Genomic DNA, 17631 nt, shown 5'->3' on the forward strand with positions numbered 1-17631 from the left:
GTGTATGTGTGTAGTGTGTGTGTGCATGTCTATGTGCGTGTGTGTGTGTGTGTGTGTATATGTGTGTGTATTTTTTCTCAATAGGTGAAAAGTTCAGATCACTTTTTCTGTGGGTTTTCAGGGCTTCCTTCCAAGCAGGAGCATTTGGTCAGAGGTCAGCCTGTGACTTATCCACGCTTTGTCCAAATTATTAAGGTTTTCTAGTAACCATACAGGAATGTGGCAGAGGATTAGGACTCTGAGTCCCAAAGGGCAGAGTTTTGTTGTTGTCGTCGTTAAGGGTCACCTGGCTCCTTGGCACCTTCCTGCCCCACTGGCCCCACAGCTGTGACCTGAGACCCGCCGTGAACATCTACTCTGGGGAGATGTTTGGCTGAAGAGCAAACTCTGAGCCTGAGCTGAAACCAGCCTGCTGTCTTGGCAGGGGGTGTGCGGGGTCGGCTGGCACTGGCCACACCTGGCCCTGGACCTGACGACCCTGCAGTGCTGGCCTCTTCAGAGGGGAACCCGACCAGTGGTCACCAGATGTGGCCCCTAGGAGCCTGGCACAGGTTTCTGGGAACAGCAGCTGGGGCTGGCAGGGCGGCCCTCCACGCAGCTTACTCGGGGCTCGTTGTGGGCCTTTGAGGCGCAGGAGCGGAGGCCATGTGCAGCCTGGGAGAAGCGTGGCCTCACAGCAGCCCAGCAAGCAGGGAACTCAGGCGCACCGTGGTTCTGGCTCTGGGCGTACTTTCTAACTCAGCTCCCAGACGCCAAGCGGCAGGAGGGAGAGGAGAGGACACACTGCCATTTGTGGACTCAGTGAGCCCCTGGGAGGCCAGGCGAGAGCCCAGGCCTTCCTGTGACGGCATCACTCGGAGGGACCAGCGCAGACTCCCGGGTCCAGGCCCACTGAGCCTGGCCTCCAGGTGGGGCCCGGGGCCTGCAGGGAGGGCTCTGGGACAGGCTGAGGCGTGGGAGCAGGCCGTGAAGGAAGACACACATCCCTCCGTCCACGGTGGGCAGCCAGCTGGGCACGTGCATGCAGGGAGCAGGTGCGGCAAGGCCTGGGCTCCTGGGCTCCTGCCTGTCTCCCCGTCAGGGACCCTCCTGTGCTGGGCTCGGAGGGCCCTCCAGGGGGTCAAGAGCCTGCAGACCTCAGGGAGGCCAAGCTCAGGCCTCCTGCTGATGGGCAGGGCGGGGCTGGAGGATTTCCAGGAAGCACGGCCCCCACTCTGGGCCCCCACCCCGAGCTCACAGGCAGCCTCCCACGTGGGCACCTTGGGCCGTGCAGCTGGCAGCCCCCCCGTGGGCTGGGAACTGTGTCCCGTGGAAACAATGAGGCGCCAGCCTCCTGGCCTCTGAGATTGTCCGTGAAGGCGGGACCCCACAGCTGGCTTCCTGGGTGGCTGCCCTCACAGGACTCCCGTGAAAACCATCAGAGGAAGAAGTGGGACCTCGTCCTGACATCCAGATGACCCGCTGCTGCCGCAGTGCCTGAGCCCAGGAGGCCTGAGGGCTCCTGGGGGGCACCCAGTGGGTCCTCAGGGCCTCAGGGCCCACTCTGCCCCACTGGCTGAGACCTGACGCTCCCTGGGCTACAGAGCAGCGCCCACGCCTGCCCCACTGTGCCTCAACCAGACCCGGAAAGGACTGTCCTGGGGAAGAGAGATAGACCTTCTGAGAGCCAGCATCTAGCCCCCAAATGTCCCAGGTCGCCAGTGAGGAGTCAGGCCGAGGACAGGGTGTGGGGCTCCGGGATCGGAACCCAGGTCCCGGGGGGTAGGGCGCGCCGGCCAGGCTCAGTTTACCGGCCGGACCTCACGGGCCACGTCCTGTGCTCTGCCTCCTCCCTGACCCCGCCGCTCCTGGGTCCTCGCACCTCAGGAGACCATCCTTAGAGTACAAAAGAAGACTTCTTAATAAACAGAACTTTGTTTTCTAGTCACACAGTCATGTCCAACTCTTTGCCACCTCATGGACTTAGCACACCAGGCTTCCCTGTCCATTACCACCTCCTGGAGTTTACTCAAGCTCATGTCCACTGGTCAGTGATGCCAAGCAACCATCTCCGCCTCTGTCGTTCCCTTCTCCTCCTGCCTTCAATCTTTCCCAGCATCAGGGTCTTTTCCAATGAGTCAGCTCTTCTCATAAGGTGGCCAAAGTATTGGAGTTTTAGCTTCAGCATCAGTCCTTCCAATGAATATCCAGGCTTGATTTCCTTTAGGATTGACTGGTTTAATCTCCTTGCTGTCCAAGGGACTCTCAAGAGTCTTCTCCAACACCAAAGTTCAAAAGCATTAGTTCTTTGGCACTCAGCCTTCTTTATGGTCCAACTCTCACATCCATACATGACCTCAGGAAAAACCACAGCTTTGACTAGATGGACCATTGTAGGCAAAGTGATCTCTGCGTTTTCACACACTCCCTAGGTTTGTCATAGCTTTCCTTCCAAGGAGCAAGCATTCTTTAATTTCATAGTTGCAGTCACCAACTTCAGTAATTTTGGAGCCCAAGAAAATAAAGTCTGTCCCTGTTTCCACTGTTTCCCCATCTATTTGCCATGAAGTGATGGGACCAGATGCCATGATTTAGTTTTTTGAATGTTGAGTTTTAAGCCAGCTTTTTCACTCTCCTCTTTCACCCTCATCAAGAGGCTCTCTAGTTATTCTTTGCTTTCTTCCATGAGGGTGGTGTCATCTGCATTTCTGAGGTGATTGATTTCTCCTGGCAATCTTGATTCCAGCTTGTGATTCATCTAGCCTAGCATTTTGAATGATGTAAAATGCATATACTTTAAATAAGCAGGGTGACAATATGCAGCCTCCATGTACTCCTTTCTCAATTTTGAATCAGTCTGTTGTTCCATGTGGCAGGTTCTAACTGTTGCTTCTTGATGTATATACAGGTTTTGCAAGAGGTAGGTAAGGTGGTCTGGTATTCCCATCTCTTTAAGAATTTTTGTTTGTTGGGATCCACAACAGTTTGTTGTGAGCCACACAATCAAAGCCTCTGGTATAATCAATGAAGCAGAAGTAGATGGTTTCTGGAATTCTCTTGCTTTTTCTATGATGGATGTTGACAATTTGATCTCTGGTTCCTCTGCCTTTTCTAAATCCAGCTTGTACATCTGGAAGTTTTCTGTTCATATGCTGTTGAAGCCTAGCTTGGAGAATTTTGAGTGTTACTTTGACAGCATGTGAAATGAGTGCAATTGTGCGGTAGTTTGAGCATTCTTTGGCATTGCCTTTCTTTGGGATTGGAATGAAAATTGACTTTCCAGTGCTGTGGCCACTGCTGAGTTTTCCAAGTTTGCCGGCATATTGAGTGCAGCACTTTCACAGCATCATCTTTTAGGATTTGAAATAGCTCAACTGGAATTCCATTACCTCCACGAGCTTTGTTTATAGTGATGCTTCTTAAGGCCCACTTGACTTCACATTCCAGGATGTCTGGCTCTAGGTGAGTGATCACACCATTGTGGTTATCTAGGTCATTAAGATCTTTTTTGTACAGTTATGTGTATTTTTGCCACCTCTTCTTAATATCTTTTACATCTGTTTGGTCCATACAATTTCTATCCTTTATTGTGCCCATCTTTGCATGAAATGTTCCCTTGGTATCTCTAATTTTCTTGACAAGATCTCTAGTCTTTCACATTCTATTGTTTTCCTCTATTTCTTTGCATTGATCACTGAGGAAGGCTTTCTTATCTTTCCTTGCTATTCTTTGGAACTCTGCATTCAAATGGGTATATCTTTCCTTTTCTCCTTGCCTTTCACTTCTCTTCTTTTCTGAGATATTTGTAAGACCTCCTCACATAACCATTTTGCCTTTTTGCATTTCTTTTTCTTGGGGATGGTTTTGATCACTGTCTCTTGTATAATGTTACAAACCTCCATCCATAGTTCTTCATGCACTCTGTCTATCAGATCCAATCACTTGAATCTACTTCTTGCTTCCACTATATAACTGTAAGGGATTTGATTTAGGTCATACCTGAATAGTCTAGTGGTTTTCCCTTCTTTTTTCAATTAAAGTCGAATTTTGAAGGAGTTTATGATCTGAGCATGAGTGAAAAAGAGAACTATCTCAAACACCCATCTCTTCTGTCAATATTCCAATTATTTTGAAATCAGACTTAACACAGGATTCTTACCACCTTTTCCTTGGAGTCTTAAAACAAAGGAGAAGTGGCCCCAATAGTGGGACCTCCCTTGAGGTCCTGGCAGGGCTAGGGGTGAGGGGGCCTAGGGGACGGACTGTTGGTGCTGTCCTCAAGCACACGACTGTTGTGGTGGGGGTGATTGCGGCTGGGGCGCCCTGGGACGCCTGGCCTTATAGGCTGTTTTCCTGGAGGGCAGGGGGGACGTCCTGCATGGGGGCACTCCCATGTAGATACAGTGGGGCTTCAGGCAGGGTGGGGGTCCAGGGCACCAGATACAGCATGAGGGGTGAGGTCAGAGGGGGTCCGTGGGGCCTGGGGCGTGGGGGCTCTGCTTACCTGGCCTCTGTCAAAGCAGCCATGCAGCCCCTCCAGCCTGACTCTACCATGGGGACTCCCTGCAGAAGGGGGCCATTTTCTGAGCAGGAGGCAGGAGACCTCTGAGGAGGGTGTCCCAGGGCCGGGTGGACTGGTAGGGCCTCTCAGCTGCACGAGTAGGGGCGGGAGGGAGGTGGCCACAGCCCCAGGTCGGGGGCCTTGTTTCCCGAGCTCAAGTTCTCTTTGTGGAGCCAGGCTGGCCCTCTGACTTCCGCTCCCCCCGCAGGCTTCCACCTGTCCCACAAGGTCACCAGTGTGGTCCCTGAGAGTGCCCTGCTCATCGTGCTGGGCCTGGTGCTGGGCGGCATCGTCCTGGCGGCCGACCACATCGCCTCCTTCTCACTCACACCCACGGTGTTCTTCTTCTACCTGTTGCCGCCTATCGTGCTGGACGCTGGCTACTTCATGCCCAACCGGCTCTTCTTTGGCAACCTGGGCACCATCCTGCTGTACGCGGTCATCGGCACTGTGTGGAATGCGGCCACCACCGGGCTGTCGCTCTACGGCGTCTTCCTCAGTGGCCTGATGGGTGAGTGGGCACCACCACCTGGCGGGGCTGGGGGGCTCCTGGAGGGTCCCGGGGGTCCTAGGGTAGGCTCCCAGAAGCTGCATCTAAGAAAGCACAAGCCAAAAACACAGGCTTAAAAGGAGAGTGAGTGTAGGGGTCATCCAGAGATGTCACCAGTGGCCACTTAACCCTCCTGGGTTTTAATTCATCAACAGCCAGTCCACGCCCATCCTCAGGCTGAGGCATGTGTCCTGCTTGGGAATGAAGTCTGGTCCGACCAGGTTGGCTGGTGGGTGGGGTGTCGGGAACGAGCCGGCTGCTGTCCCTCCCCCTTGGCAGGGAGGTCGGGTCCAACCTCAGACCCCAGGGAAGGAGGCGGCGGCCTCTGGCACAGGGCAACACCTGAGCCCCACACCCGTGGAGCCCAAATAAACCTGCCCCTGCACAGAAGGTTGGGTGTCGTTTCTACTCAATCCAGCAGGGAGAAGGCGGGCAAGCCTCTCCTCCATCACGTGGGATCTGTGTCTGAGGCTCTTCCCCTGCCCGTGTTTCCTGCCAGTTGGTTACTAACCTCAGCCCTGGCGTACCTCTGAGGTGCACCCCACCCACCTGGGAGTCGGTCATTATCCACCCGGGGAAGCGAGCAGGTGGGGCCCTGCTCACCGAGGCCGTGCATACGTGCCGGATGGCATGGCCTTGAACTCAGCCTGCTTTCCCCGTGCCTCTGTGCTCCACAGGCTGAGCTCCCGGTGTTGGGGGCGACGAGGGAGGTGGGGCTGCTAGCACCTCCCTGGGCAGCAGTCTCAGCTCAGCTTCGGCTTCAAACACTTCCACCAGCAGAACCAGACAAGGGACAGGCCCTCTGACAGAAGAGCAAGCACCCCCAGCCCCCCCAGTGGGGCTCACGACCTCCCTTGAAATCACAGTGACAAAGAAGACACATTGAGAAACACACTGAGGGCTAAGGCACCCCATCTGCAGGAGTCACCTAGGACCCTGTCCTCACCCCTGGACAGTGCGGGCTTCCTCAAGCCCCCACAGCCATCCGGCACCATCCCCAAGCCCAGCCCTGGAAGCCCCCTGAGGCTGGCGTGGTGCCAAACACACCCGGCCAGTTCTCCCCAACGCCCGGGCCACAGGGCCCACGCAGGTGACATTAGACTGCCATCCCTGGTGGTGCCCTCAGGTAGTTGGGACAGTCTAAGGCCACTTCTGGCCCCCAGGCCCAAGGGAACGTTCTGGGGTTTGGCTCCCTGAGGGGCCATGGCCGTCTGAGGCCTGTGCTCCGTCCTTGGGATGGAGTGGTCATGGCTGGGTGTCAGCCAAGGTCATGGAGCAGGGCAGTGCCCAGGGGACACCCAGAGCCCGGCCCTGCAGCCGGCGGACAGGGATTGGTCTCTGCTGTCAGCCCGCTCCTGGCTCTGAGGTCTGCCCCAAGGCTGGGGGACACCGCCAAGGAAGGGTCAGCCTGGGTGGCCACAGGTGGGCCAGGCAGCAGACGTCCTGGGGACATCTGGGCACAGCAGCCCAGCACCCAGAAACCCCGGGCCATCAAGAGGCCCCGCGGGTGGGCAAGGCCAAAGTTGGGGAGGGTCCCGGAACACACAGTCCAGCAGCCACAGTCCTGTCCCTGGGACCTTCCTGGCATGGCCGGCGCGGGGAGGACTGGCCCTCCAGGGAGGAGGGCTCCCCCTGACGGCCCACTGGTCTTCCAGGAGACCTGAACATCGGGCTACTGGACTTCCTCCTGTTCGGCAGCCTGATTGCCGCCGTGGACCCGGTGGCCGTGCTGGCTGTGTTTGAGGAGGTGCACGTCAACGAGGTGCTGTTCATCATCGTCTTCGGGGAGTCCCTGCTCAACGATGCTGTCACCGTGGTGAGTGCCCAGCAGGATGCACCTCCTGGTCCTGTTCCAGGGTCTCACTGCTGGCATCCCAGCTTCGGCTGCAGGCCTGGTGTCTGCCCTTGACTGTGGAGTTGTGGGTGATCACGGTGTTGTGGGGATTGAGGAGGGGAACTCAGCCAGGCCCAGTGTGCCCACGGCCTGAGGGCTGGCGGTCCACATCGGCTCTGGGTAGCCCAGAGAAAAGGGCGGCCCGTTTGGATATCAGAGGCCATCCTCCCCACACCGGCCATGGGCTCTGGAGCAGCGAGGTCCCAGGGGCAGCACAGAGGGCTGGTCAGCAGTGTGGCTGAGCACCTGCCTGGGGTCTCCTCAGCCCTGCAGTTTCGCAGACGTAGTGGGCGTCCAGTCTTCTCTTTGCCCCTCCATGTCCTGTAAACGCGTGAACTTCTGCCCAAGCCAGGAAGCTCCTCCCTGGCTCCTGTGAGGCTTGTCTTCCTTACGAAGGAGGCGGCGGGAGAAGCAGGGCGCTGTGCCCTGCTCCCCCAACCTTCACAGCTGTGCCATCCCTCCGACGCAGTCCCCATGCAGCAACACCACCAAATTTCCTTCCATAAACACAGCTTTGCGATCTGCCCCATGAGGGCCTTCTCCCCCCTGGAAAGCACAGACCTGGAGACACAGAAACACTTATTCCCAAGGGCCCCACAGCCCCCCCCCCCCCCCGACCTGGGTGGCCCCCAGGCCCCTCCCCTGGACGTGGAGCCAGCACATCCTTCAGGAGCTTCGCTCAGAGCACAGCGGGCACCTCCCACACACACAGCCCTGCAGCCTTGGATAAGGTGTTAGGCATTTATCACCACGTCATAGCAGGATGTGGAGAAGGAAATGGTAACCCACTCCAGTACTCTTGCCTGGAGAATCCCATGGAGGGAGGAGCCTGGTAGGCTACAGTCCATGGGATCGCAAAGAGTCAGACTTCACTTCATAGCAGGATGAGGTTTGAATGTCAACAGGCAAAGATGCCAGGGGTGCGTCCCCACTGACGGGGGCCGCATAACGGCAAAGTCGCAGCAAATGAAACTCTGGTTGTGTCTTGGGAAGCAAACTAAAGATCATCACAGCAGGCTGGCTTTGTGGCCGCCCTGCTTCACTGAGGGCGGGGAAGGCCAGGTTTTCTCTGAGGGTTCTTGTTCCTTCCAGACTGTCCTCCCACCCCAGACCCCACACTACTGCTCCAGATGAGTTTGCCCTGGCGGTTTTCAGTTTCCCTTCAGATTGCTGCCATGGTCTCCTCACTTGGCCCAAGTTTCACCAGGCCTGGGGGGCCGAGACGGGGAGGAGTCAGTGCTGACCGCAGGCTGACAGGGTCCTGTCTGTCTGTGTCCCCGCAGGTCCTGTACAACGTGTTTGAATCTTTTGTGACTTTGGGTGGTGACAAGGTGACCGGCGTGGATTGCGTGAAAGGAATAGGTGTGTGGCTTGCCAGTTGTGTTCCAGTGGGGAGCCAGGGCCAGTGTCTTCTCCGGAACATGGACCCCGTGGGGCAGCATCTGTGCCAGGCTGGAACCCACAGCCTGTGCAGGGAAACATGCTTCCATTTCAAAGTCTTGGTGACAGGCCCCCGCCCTCCCTGGCAGGTTACACTAATCTGGTTTCCCAGGCCCCAGCCACCCTGGGTGGCGAGGATCATTGCCCCCACAGACCGACGGGAGGACGTGGATCCTGTATCTGGGGTCCTGGGAATCCCTCTGGGCAGGGACAGTTACAGTTGGCATTCCTGGGAGCCCAGAGCCTGGTCATTGCTGTCAACCCCCCACCAATGCTGCTGGTCTCAGTGCTGCCCCCGCAGTGGGGTAGCCGGGCCTCCTTTGGTGCAGTGCTCTCCTCTCCCCGTGGAGCCAGAGCCTCTGTCTGCTGAGAGAATCAGCCTCTTGTTTGCTGAGCTGCTGGTGCCTCTGGGGTCACCCGGGACCTCAATGGGGAACAGTCAGTCAGTCAGGCCAGCTCGCCCACGCCGCGGCCACAGAGGGCCCCTCAGAGGCCAGCGGCACTCCTTGTCCTTGCAGTGTCCTTCTTCGTGGTGAGCCTGGGGGGCACGCTGGTGGGCATCGTGTTCGCCTTCTTGCTCTCCCTGGTGACACGCTTCACCAAGCACGTGCGCATCATCGAGCCTGGCTTCGTGTTTGTGCTCTCCTACCTGTCCTACCTCACGTCTGAGATGCTGTCCCTGTCGGCCATCCTGGCGTGAGTCCCTCCTCACTGGTCGGCCACCCACCAGCCCCCGCACACCCGGCGGACCTGCCCTGGGGAGGCCTGGCCACTTCCCTGGGCGGGGCGGGAACTCGCTATGGGGGAGAAGAATTTGGTCTATTTAGTCTTTTAATTAAGGAGTTGGCGTCTTCATAGAGCTCTCCAGGGGCTGCAGCACCTGCTCTGCCCCCACGCAGCCTTTCCCAGGGCTCTGACCCGCAGAGCTGCCCCCCTCCCCTCCAGTGTGGGACCCAGGCCCCCAGAGGCCCACAGACAGTGTCAAGGTAGCCAGACCAGGGCACCAAGCCCCTAGGAGGAGCCCTGTACTCACAAAGAGGAGTGCTGATGAGTAGCGGGGGATGCTTGCCCAGGATGCAGGGGCCCCAAAGTGCTGCCTTCTGGGAGATGGGCTTGAGCCCCACGGGGTCTGGTGGGAGCTGAGCCCTGGCTTGAACGCTCATGGCGGGCTGTCCCATGTGCAGTATCACCTTCTGTGGCATCTGCTGTCAGAAGTACGTGAAGGCCAACATCTCAGAGCAGTCAGCCACCACAGTGCGTTACACCATGAAGATGCTGGCCAGTGGGGCCGAGACCATCATCTTTATGTTCCTGGGCATCTCAGCCGTGGACCCTCTCATCTGGAAGTGGAACACAGCCTTCGTGCTCCTGACGCTGCTTTTCATCTCTGTGTACAGGGCCATAGGTGAGGGTGTGCGGAGTATGGGGGGTGACGGAAGGACAATGGGGAATGATGGGGGGATTATGAGGATGATGGGCAGATGAGGGGATGAAGGAGAGTGATGGGGGTGGTGAGGACGATGAGGGGATGATGGCGGGATGATGGGATGAGGGGATGAGAGGGTGATGGGATGATGGAGGGTGATGGGATGATGGAGGGTGATGGATGGGGGATGAGGGAGGGTGATGGGATGATGGAGGCTGATGGGGATGATGGAGGGTGATGGATGGGGGATGATGGAGGGTGATGGATGGGGGATGAGAGGGTGATGGGATGGGGGATGATGGAGGGTGATGGATGGGGGATGATGGAGGGTGATGGGATGATGGAGGGTGATGGGATGATGGAGGGTGATGGGATGGGGGATGATGGAGGGTGATGGGGATGATGGAGGGTGATTGGAGGATGATGGAGGGTGATGGGATGATGGAGGCTGATGGGGATGATGGAGGGTGATGGATGGGGGATGATGGAGGGTGATGGATGGGGGATGATGGAGGGTGATGGGATGATGGAGGGTGATGGGATGATGGAGGGTGATGGGATGGGGGATGATGGAGGGTGATGGGGATGATGGAGGGTGATTGGAGGATGATGGAGGGTGATGGGATGATGGAGGCTGATGGGGATGATGGAGGGTGATGGATGGGGGATGATGGAGGGTGATGGATGGGGGATGAGAGGGTGATGGGATGGGGGATGAGAGGGTGATGGGATGGGGGATGATGGAGGGTGATGGATGGGGGGATGATGGAAGGTGATGGATGATGGAGGCTGATGGAGGGTGATGGGATGATGGAGGGTGATGGGATGATGCAGGGTGATGGGATGATGGAGGGTGATGGATGGGGGATGAGGGAGGGTGTAGGGATGATGGAGGCTGATGGAGGGTGATGGGATGATGGAGGGTGATGGGGATGATGGAGGGTGATGGGATGATGGAGGATGATGGGGATGATGGAGGCTGATGGGATGATGGAGGGTGATGGGATGATGGAGGGTGATGGGATGGGGGATGATGGAGGGTGATGGGGATGATGGAGGGTGATTGGAGGATGATGGAGGGTGATGGGGGATGATGGAGGGTGATGGGAGGATGATGGGGGGTGATGGAATGATGGAGGGTGATGGATGGGTGGGGGGATAAGAGGGTGATGGGATGGGGGATGATGGAGGGTGATAGGATGGGGGGATGAGAGGATGATGGAGGGTGATGGGGATGATGGAGGATGATGGGGATGATGGAGGGTGATGGGAGGGTGATGGGGATGATGGAGGATGATGGGGATGATGGAGGGTGATGGGGATGATGGAGGATGATGGGGATGATGGAGGGTGATGGGGATGATGGAGGATGATGAGGATGATGGAGGGTGATGGAGGGTGATGGGGGGATGAGAGGGTGATGGGTTGGGGGATGATGGAGGGTGATGGGGATGATGGGACGATGGAGGGTGATAGCGATGAGGGGGGCTGAGAGGATGATTGAGGGAGACAGAGGGGTGAGGGGACATAGTCAGCCAACAGCAGGGATTGGCCATGGGGAGTCTGCAGAACCAGCAACACACATTGGCTCCCAGCCCCCAGCCCCGCAGCACAGTGAATGACAGACTCAAGAGACCTTGGGGAACCTAAGGCTGGCCAGGACATTAGTCACCCTCAGTGAAGGGACAGGCCTTCTCAGTCTTATAGCCTCATCACTGAAATAAGACCACCTTGAGGTACAAGTGGAAGGTTCCAGAAGCCAGGGGAACCCATGTGGCTTCCCACCGACTTACTCTGGATGTGGTCACTTGGGTGACATCTCAGTCACCATGGCACGTGAGAAGCAGGAGCCGCTGTGGCCCCACTCAGCCCTGGTCACTGGTCCCTGGTGTGCAGTGCTAACCCAGGGCTGGGGAGGGGAGAAGGCAGTCGGGTGACCCCCACCTGCTCTGCCTGCAGTCGCTGGACTGAGGGCTCAGGAAAACAGAGGCCCTGTGGTTGGGTGGCCTCTTGTCCTGGAGCTGCTGGGCAGTCACATATGTGGTCATACTGAGACCTAGGAATTTCCAGAGCGGCTGGAGCACAGCTTGGGGGTGCAGAGGCAGGCGGGGCCCAGAGAGCTCCAAAGAAGTCGAGGGACCTGCAGGCGGGGCTACAGTGGTGCCTCTTGCTCGCTTGCTTGCTCGTGGGAGGAGGCAGCTTCCCAGTGTGACTCCTCCCCCACTGCGGCTGCAGGGGGTGCTGGCAAGGACAGAGGGGCTGCATCTCCCCCAAGTGCTGAGTGCATGCGCACCCCACAGGGGTCGTCCTGCAGACCTGGATTCTGAATCGGTACCGGATGGTGCAGCTGGAGATCATAGACCAGGTGGTCATGTCCTACGGCGGCCTTCGAGGAGCTGTGGCTTACGCCTTGGTGGTCCTCCTGGACGAGAACAAGGTCAAAGAGAAGAACCTGTTTGTCAGCACCACCATCATCGTCATCTTCTTCACCGTCATCTTCCAGGTACGGGTGGTGGAGGGGCCTCATCCTCCCAGGTGCCAGGCCTAACTGGGTTGATAATTTTAGTAACTAGGTGCAGTTTTGTAGGTTTTCATGTGGCCCCACAGGGTGCAGCGCGATTTGGCCTAGAAACCTCCTTCCTTGGCTGTTGCTGGTTAACAAAGCCCCAGTTAATGTTTCATTGACCAGAAAGGAAAAGGCCCCGCTTTGCCTGGCTCTTGGCTACTCTAAGGAGCTGGCCAGGGGCGTCCAAGGACGTCCAATGACCCACAGGTGGCAGGGCCTCCTCTGCCAGGAGATGGGCACAGATCACCTGGGTCCTGGCCAAGGGGTGGCCCCTTCCACCCCGTTGGGGTGTGTGGGCTCGGGATCAGTGGGCCACAGTGGGGTGTGGGTCTGGGGTGAGGCCTGGCCCAGCCTCAGTGTCAGGGTGTCTATCTTCCAGGGTCTGACCATCAAGCCCCTGGTGCAATGGCTGAAGGTGAAGAGAAGTGAACAGAGAGACCCCAAGCTCAACGAGAAGCTGCACGGCCGGGTAGGTGGAAGGGCTGAGGTAGGAGGGAGGAGGAGGAAGGGGCTGTCCAGGTGATGCTGACCCACTTGCCTCTCCTTCCAAAGGCTTTCGACCACATCCTCTCGGCCATCGAGGACATATCAGGGCAAATCGGACACAATTATCTGAGAGATAAGTGAGTCGCTGCAGTGGCCCCTGACAAACTGAAACAAGAAAATTCAGAGGCACGTTCATCTCAGTTGTTAGTCCCCTTCTTTAACCAGCGACTGTAGGATCCACAGGGTATAGAGCGAATCTCTGGCATCACCATGACCCTAACCCCACTGAGCCCCAGTGACCTCAGAATACTGCCCTCGGAGGACCCAGGGCCACTCACCACCTTGTTCAGGTCCCCGCTTCTCCCCTCCTGTCCCTGGGGTCCCCCCAAGCCCCTTCTCCTAAATACCTCTGCTTCTCCTCCTGGGACCCCCCCCTTCTGCCTTCCTGCCCCTGGAGCCCCTTAAGCCCCTTCTCCTCCTAGAATCCTACTTTTCCTCCTGTGACCCCCTTCCCCGCTTTAAATCTCCACCCGCCACCCCTCACCGACCCTACCCCCCCCAGCCCCGTCCTCCCATCTTCCTACAGGGTTATGCAGTCAGAGGAAATCTGCATGACCGCATTACAGGAGGTTAATCCCATTTTCACGCACACACCATGACCCTGCCATCGGACAGGAAGGTAGAGCGGCCGCAGGGCCATGAGGCAGCATTCAGCGGCACGTGGAGAGTCATCTCTTTCACTTCAAAGCTTGCCTGTGTGGCTGTCACAGTAAATAGAAACTGAGTATCCCACCCAGCAGCTACAACACTGTGTCCATCATGAGTCTAGATGTCGCCAGGGTTCCATCCCAGGGCTTCACCCAGACCCCACCAAGTGCTGACCACTATTGGTTTGACCCACCCGTCCTCGCAGGTGGTCGAATTTTGATAGGAAATTCCTCAGCAAAATCCTCATGAGAAGGTCAGCTCAGAAGTCTCGAGATCGGATTCTGAACGTTTTCCACGAGCTCAACTTGAAGGATGCCATCAGCTATGTGGCCGAGGTACTGGCCGTCTCATCTGCTCTTTTGTAGGAGTGTGGGGGGAGGGCGGGAAGAGGTGAGACAGACCTGTGTGTGGACAGTGCTGGGGTCTGCACCCTGAGGCCCGGGCAGGGGTGGGGCAGCTGGTGAGCGACACACAGTCTTCTTGTTGCCCCAGCCGCAGTTCACCTGAGCTCAAGGGCCCTCAGGCACCCTGAAAGTGGGGTTCACCACAGCTCCCGCTCTGCGGTGCTGGGTCTGAGGTCACAGACCCCAGTGAGCACAAGCTCCAGGCTCCAGCCGGGGCGAGGCCATGGGCGCAAGGCCTGTCTTCTGCACCTCCGACCAGCTGAGGAAGTTCAGAGCAGGAATCCCAGCCCCTCTGACCGTGAGCCTTTGAGGCCTCGCTGCCTCCCTGGGGCTGGGAAGGTGGGTGGTGACCCCTGCTGGCTGCCTCCTCTCCTGGGGACCCTCTATGGCCCCCAGTTCCCACTGGTGACAGGCTCCCAGCAGGGCACCAGCCTCCCTTCCCCCCTGCCGCCTGCCACCTTTGTGCCTATGATGCAGGCCTGTGGGCTCCTCTGCACCGCGGTTGTGCCCGTGAACAACGCCCACAGCACCAGCTTTGCCATAGCAGGTTGGCCCTCAGCTGGCTGCCCTCCCCAGCTCCACCCTCTCCCTGGAGGGCCAGTTGCTCTCCTAGGGCACCTCACTCAGCAGTGTGACCTCCATGCCTGTGGACTCTACTCTGCCTGGTTTTCGCCTGACTCTGGAGGCTGGGGTTTCTCTTCTGGGGAAAACTAGGGCAGCTGGTTTGGAGCCCCTGTGGGGACAGGGCCTCTTCCCCCATCCCGTGGGGATTCCCCATGCTCCCCGAGGCACCAAGTCCTTTGCCCAAGCCTCCGTGAGCCTCCCAGCTCCAGCGGGGCCTCCACCGTGGTTTCTGGGGTCTTGGCTTTCCCAGGTGCCTCGGGGTCAGTGCACAGCACCCCAGGGTGGGGCTCCCTGGGGCCAGGCCATGACTGACAAGGCCACCTCCTCTCGCAGGGAGAGCGCCGTGGGTCCCTGGCTTTCATCCGTTCTCCCAGCACGGACAACATGGTCAACGTGGACTTCAGCACCCCACGCCCCTCCACTGTGGAGGCCTCTGTCTCCTACCTCCTGTAGGTCCCCAGAGCTGCTGTGGGCCAAGCTCTCTCCAGGCTCCCCGACCAAGCCACAGGCATGACCAGCGGGCCTCTTGGGGCTGCCCACATGGGAAACAGGCAGAGCCAGTGGCGTCTGTCACCTGTCGTGTCAGTTGGCTGGCTGGAGTGTGGCAGTGAGCCAGGGCCCAGCAGCCCGCTTAAGGAGCGCCCCCTCCCCACCACCAAAGACAGGGGTGCTGGTCGCAGATTCCAGGCCTCCAGCCTCTGCCCTGTCAGTGCAGGGCGGTTCTGGGTATCACTGCTGGCGCTTTGGAGGGGCAGGTGCACTGTGGGGTCAGTCTTAAACCAGAGGCAGAGAAGGTCTCACCGGGATGACCCCAGGCCCCAGGGGTGCAGGCGGGAGGGCAGGTGGTCGTGCCCACTTGCTCACCAAGGCCCTCGCAGGAGGGAGAACGTGAGCGCCGTGCGCCTGGACATGCAGTCCCTGGAGCAGCGGCGGCAGAGCATCCGGGATGCGGAGGACATGATCACCCACCACACGCTGCAGCAGTACCTGTACAAGCCCCGGCAGGAGGTGGGTGCGCCCTCCAGAGCCAGCGCCCTGCCCGTCCTGCCCCAGGGCAAAGCATGTCCCTACTTAGTGCAGGTTGCTCCTGGGGGGGCAGCCCAGGCCCTGCGGACACGACCAGCTAACCCTAACCACCCCTCCCATCGCCCCCCCCCCCCCCCCCCCCCCCGCCTCCCCGCCACAGTATAAACATCTCTACAGCCGACACGGGCTGACCGCGGATGAGGACGAGAAGCAGGACACCGAGATCTTCCACAGGACCATGCGGAAGCGCCTGGAGTCCTTCAAGTCGGCGAAGCTGGGGATCAACCCCCACAAGAAGGCCGCTAAGCTGCTCAAGAGGGAGCGCACCCAGAAGCGGGTGAGAGGGCACACGTGGGCAGGCACCACCGAGGGGGCACCCTGGTGGCAGGGCAGAGGCCTCCCTGGGGTGGACAAGCGGATCAGGCAGGACCCAGAGCTGTGAGCGGTTTCCTTCTGCTCCTCAGAGAAACAGCAGCATTCCCAACGGGAAACTGCCGATGGTGAGCTCCCTGCAGGACTTCACCATCAAGGAGAAAGGTAGGCTGGGCTATGGCTGGACGCTGGTCAGCAGGAGCTGAGGGGCACCTGAGGGCAGCCGGGTGCAGATGGCTGTACTTCCAGGAAGCCCATGCCCTGGGCACCAGGGCCCTCCTCACAGGCTGCAGCCACTCTGGGGGCAGGGCTGCGACCTGGGCTTCCCATCCCCTTCCTCTGTGGCCCGCCCCCTTCTCCAGTTGCCTCCCCCCCTCCTCGAGAAGACCGAGTGTGGTCCTCTCTGCCCAGCCCTATCCTGGTGTGGCCAGGTGGGCACCACGGTCCACTGAGCTGCCCAGAGGCCGCTAAGTGGGGGCGGCAGACATGAGGACCCTGGGCGCGGCGGGGGTTGGGGGCGGCGGTGAGCGGGTCCGGGGCAGTTGGTCAACGGCTCAGACGAGGTCATCTGCGCTTCCTGCCTGTCCCCTTACGCTGTCCCTTCCCTGTCACCAGATTTGGAACTCTCAGACACTGAGGAAGCCCCCAACTATGATGATGAGATGAGTGGCGGGATCGAGTTCCTGGCAAACATCGGGCAGGACACAGCGACAGACTCCCCCTCAGGTGAGGGGGCACGGCCCTCCGCTACCCACAGGCGATCCCTGGCGGGAGGCCCAGGCGGTGGAGCGCGGTTCCCGCGGCCGCGCAAGTGCGGGCACGGGCAGAGGCCTCCGCTCTGAGAGAGGCGAGCGAGAGCCGGCGCAGGGCCTGAACCCCAGAGGCCCGAGACCTTCCAGGTGACCTTCCGTGTGGCCGAGGACGAGCTGCTGTCTGACCCAGGGCCGCTGCCTCCCTCTCTGCCCTTCCGGTGAGCGAGGGAAGCTGACGACCGCCGCCCTCTCTCCTAGGAATTGACAACCCCGCGTTTTCCCTGGAGGAGAGCCCCGGCATCCCCTCTGGGGTGCCGCCCTGGCTGTGTCCCGGGGAGGCGGTGGTGCCCTCCCAGAGGGCCCGCCTGCAGATCCCCCACTCCCCCGGCAACTTCCACCGCCTGGCGCCCTTCCGCCTCAGCGGCAAGTCCGTGGACTCGTTCCTGCTGGCCGACGGCCCCGAGGAGCAGCCGCCCGCCGCCCCGCCCGAGTCCACACACATGTAACTGGCCCGCCGGCCCCCGCTCCTCAGCGCCGCCTCAGCCCCGCGCGTCGCTCTCTCTCCACCGCCGCCTCCCCCTGCTCTCACCAGCCTCAGCCTCTCTTCCAGCCGCGCTTCTTTCTTCAGGCGCATCTGATTTCCTGCTTCTCCCGCGAGCGGGGGCGGGGCGTCTCCGCTGAGTGAGGGTGTGAGGGTCCCGCTGAGTGGGGGTCCCCGCTGAGTGAGGGTGTGAGGGTCCCGCTGAGTGGGGGTCCCCGCTGAGTGAGGGTGTGAGGGTCCCGCTGAGTGGGGGTCCCCGCTGAGTGAGGGTGTGAGGGTCCCGCTGAGTGAGGGCCCCGCTG

General features: G+C 59.4%; 1 protein-coding gene across 1 annotated transcript in view; it reads left to right on the plus strand.

Moving 5' to 3' along the window:
- SLC9A3 (solute carrier family 9 member A3) overlaps window positions 1-17294 on the plus strand; it is a 35418-nt gene extending 18124 nt beyond the window's left edge. The window contains exons 2-16 of the mRNA XM_052659227.1: window positions 4749-5051; window positions 6746-6906; window positions 8268-8346; window positions 8943-9120; window positions 9609-9829; window positions 12151-12353; window positions 12796-12885; window positions 12969-13039; window positions 13816-13945; window positions 14972-15087; window positions 15517-15646; window positions 15825-16001; window positions 16129-16201; window positions 16652-16762; window positions 17047-17294. Of these exons, the coding sequence (XP_052515187.1) occupies window positions 4749-5051; window positions 6746-6906; window positions 8268-8346; window positions 8943-9120; window positions 9609-9829; window positions 12151-12353; window positions 12796-12885; window positions 12969-13039; window positions 13816-13945; window positions 14972-15087; window positions 15517-15646; window positions 15825-16001; window positions 16129-16201; window positions 16652-16762; window positions 17047-17294 (2291 nt within the window). The remainder of the gene's footprint in view (window positions 1-4748; window positions 5052-6745; window positions 6907-8267; window positions 8347-8942; window positions 9121-9608; window positions 9830-12150; window positions 12354-12795; window positions 12886-12968; window positions 13040-13815; window positions 13946-14971; window positions 15088-15516; window positions 15647-15824; window positions 16002-16128; window positions 16202-16651; window positions 16763-17046) is intronic.
- Window positions 17295-17631: the final 337 nt, after the last annotated feature.

The sequence above is a fragment of the Budorcas taxicolor genome, chromosome 20 (assembly GCF_023091745.1).
Source record: "Budorcas taxicolor isolate Tak-1 chromosome 20, Takin1.1, whole genome shotgun sequence".
In the NCBI taxonomy this organism is placed as follows: Eukaryota; Metazoa; Chordata; class Mammalia; order Artiodactyla; family Bovidae; genus Budorcas; species Budorcas taxicolor.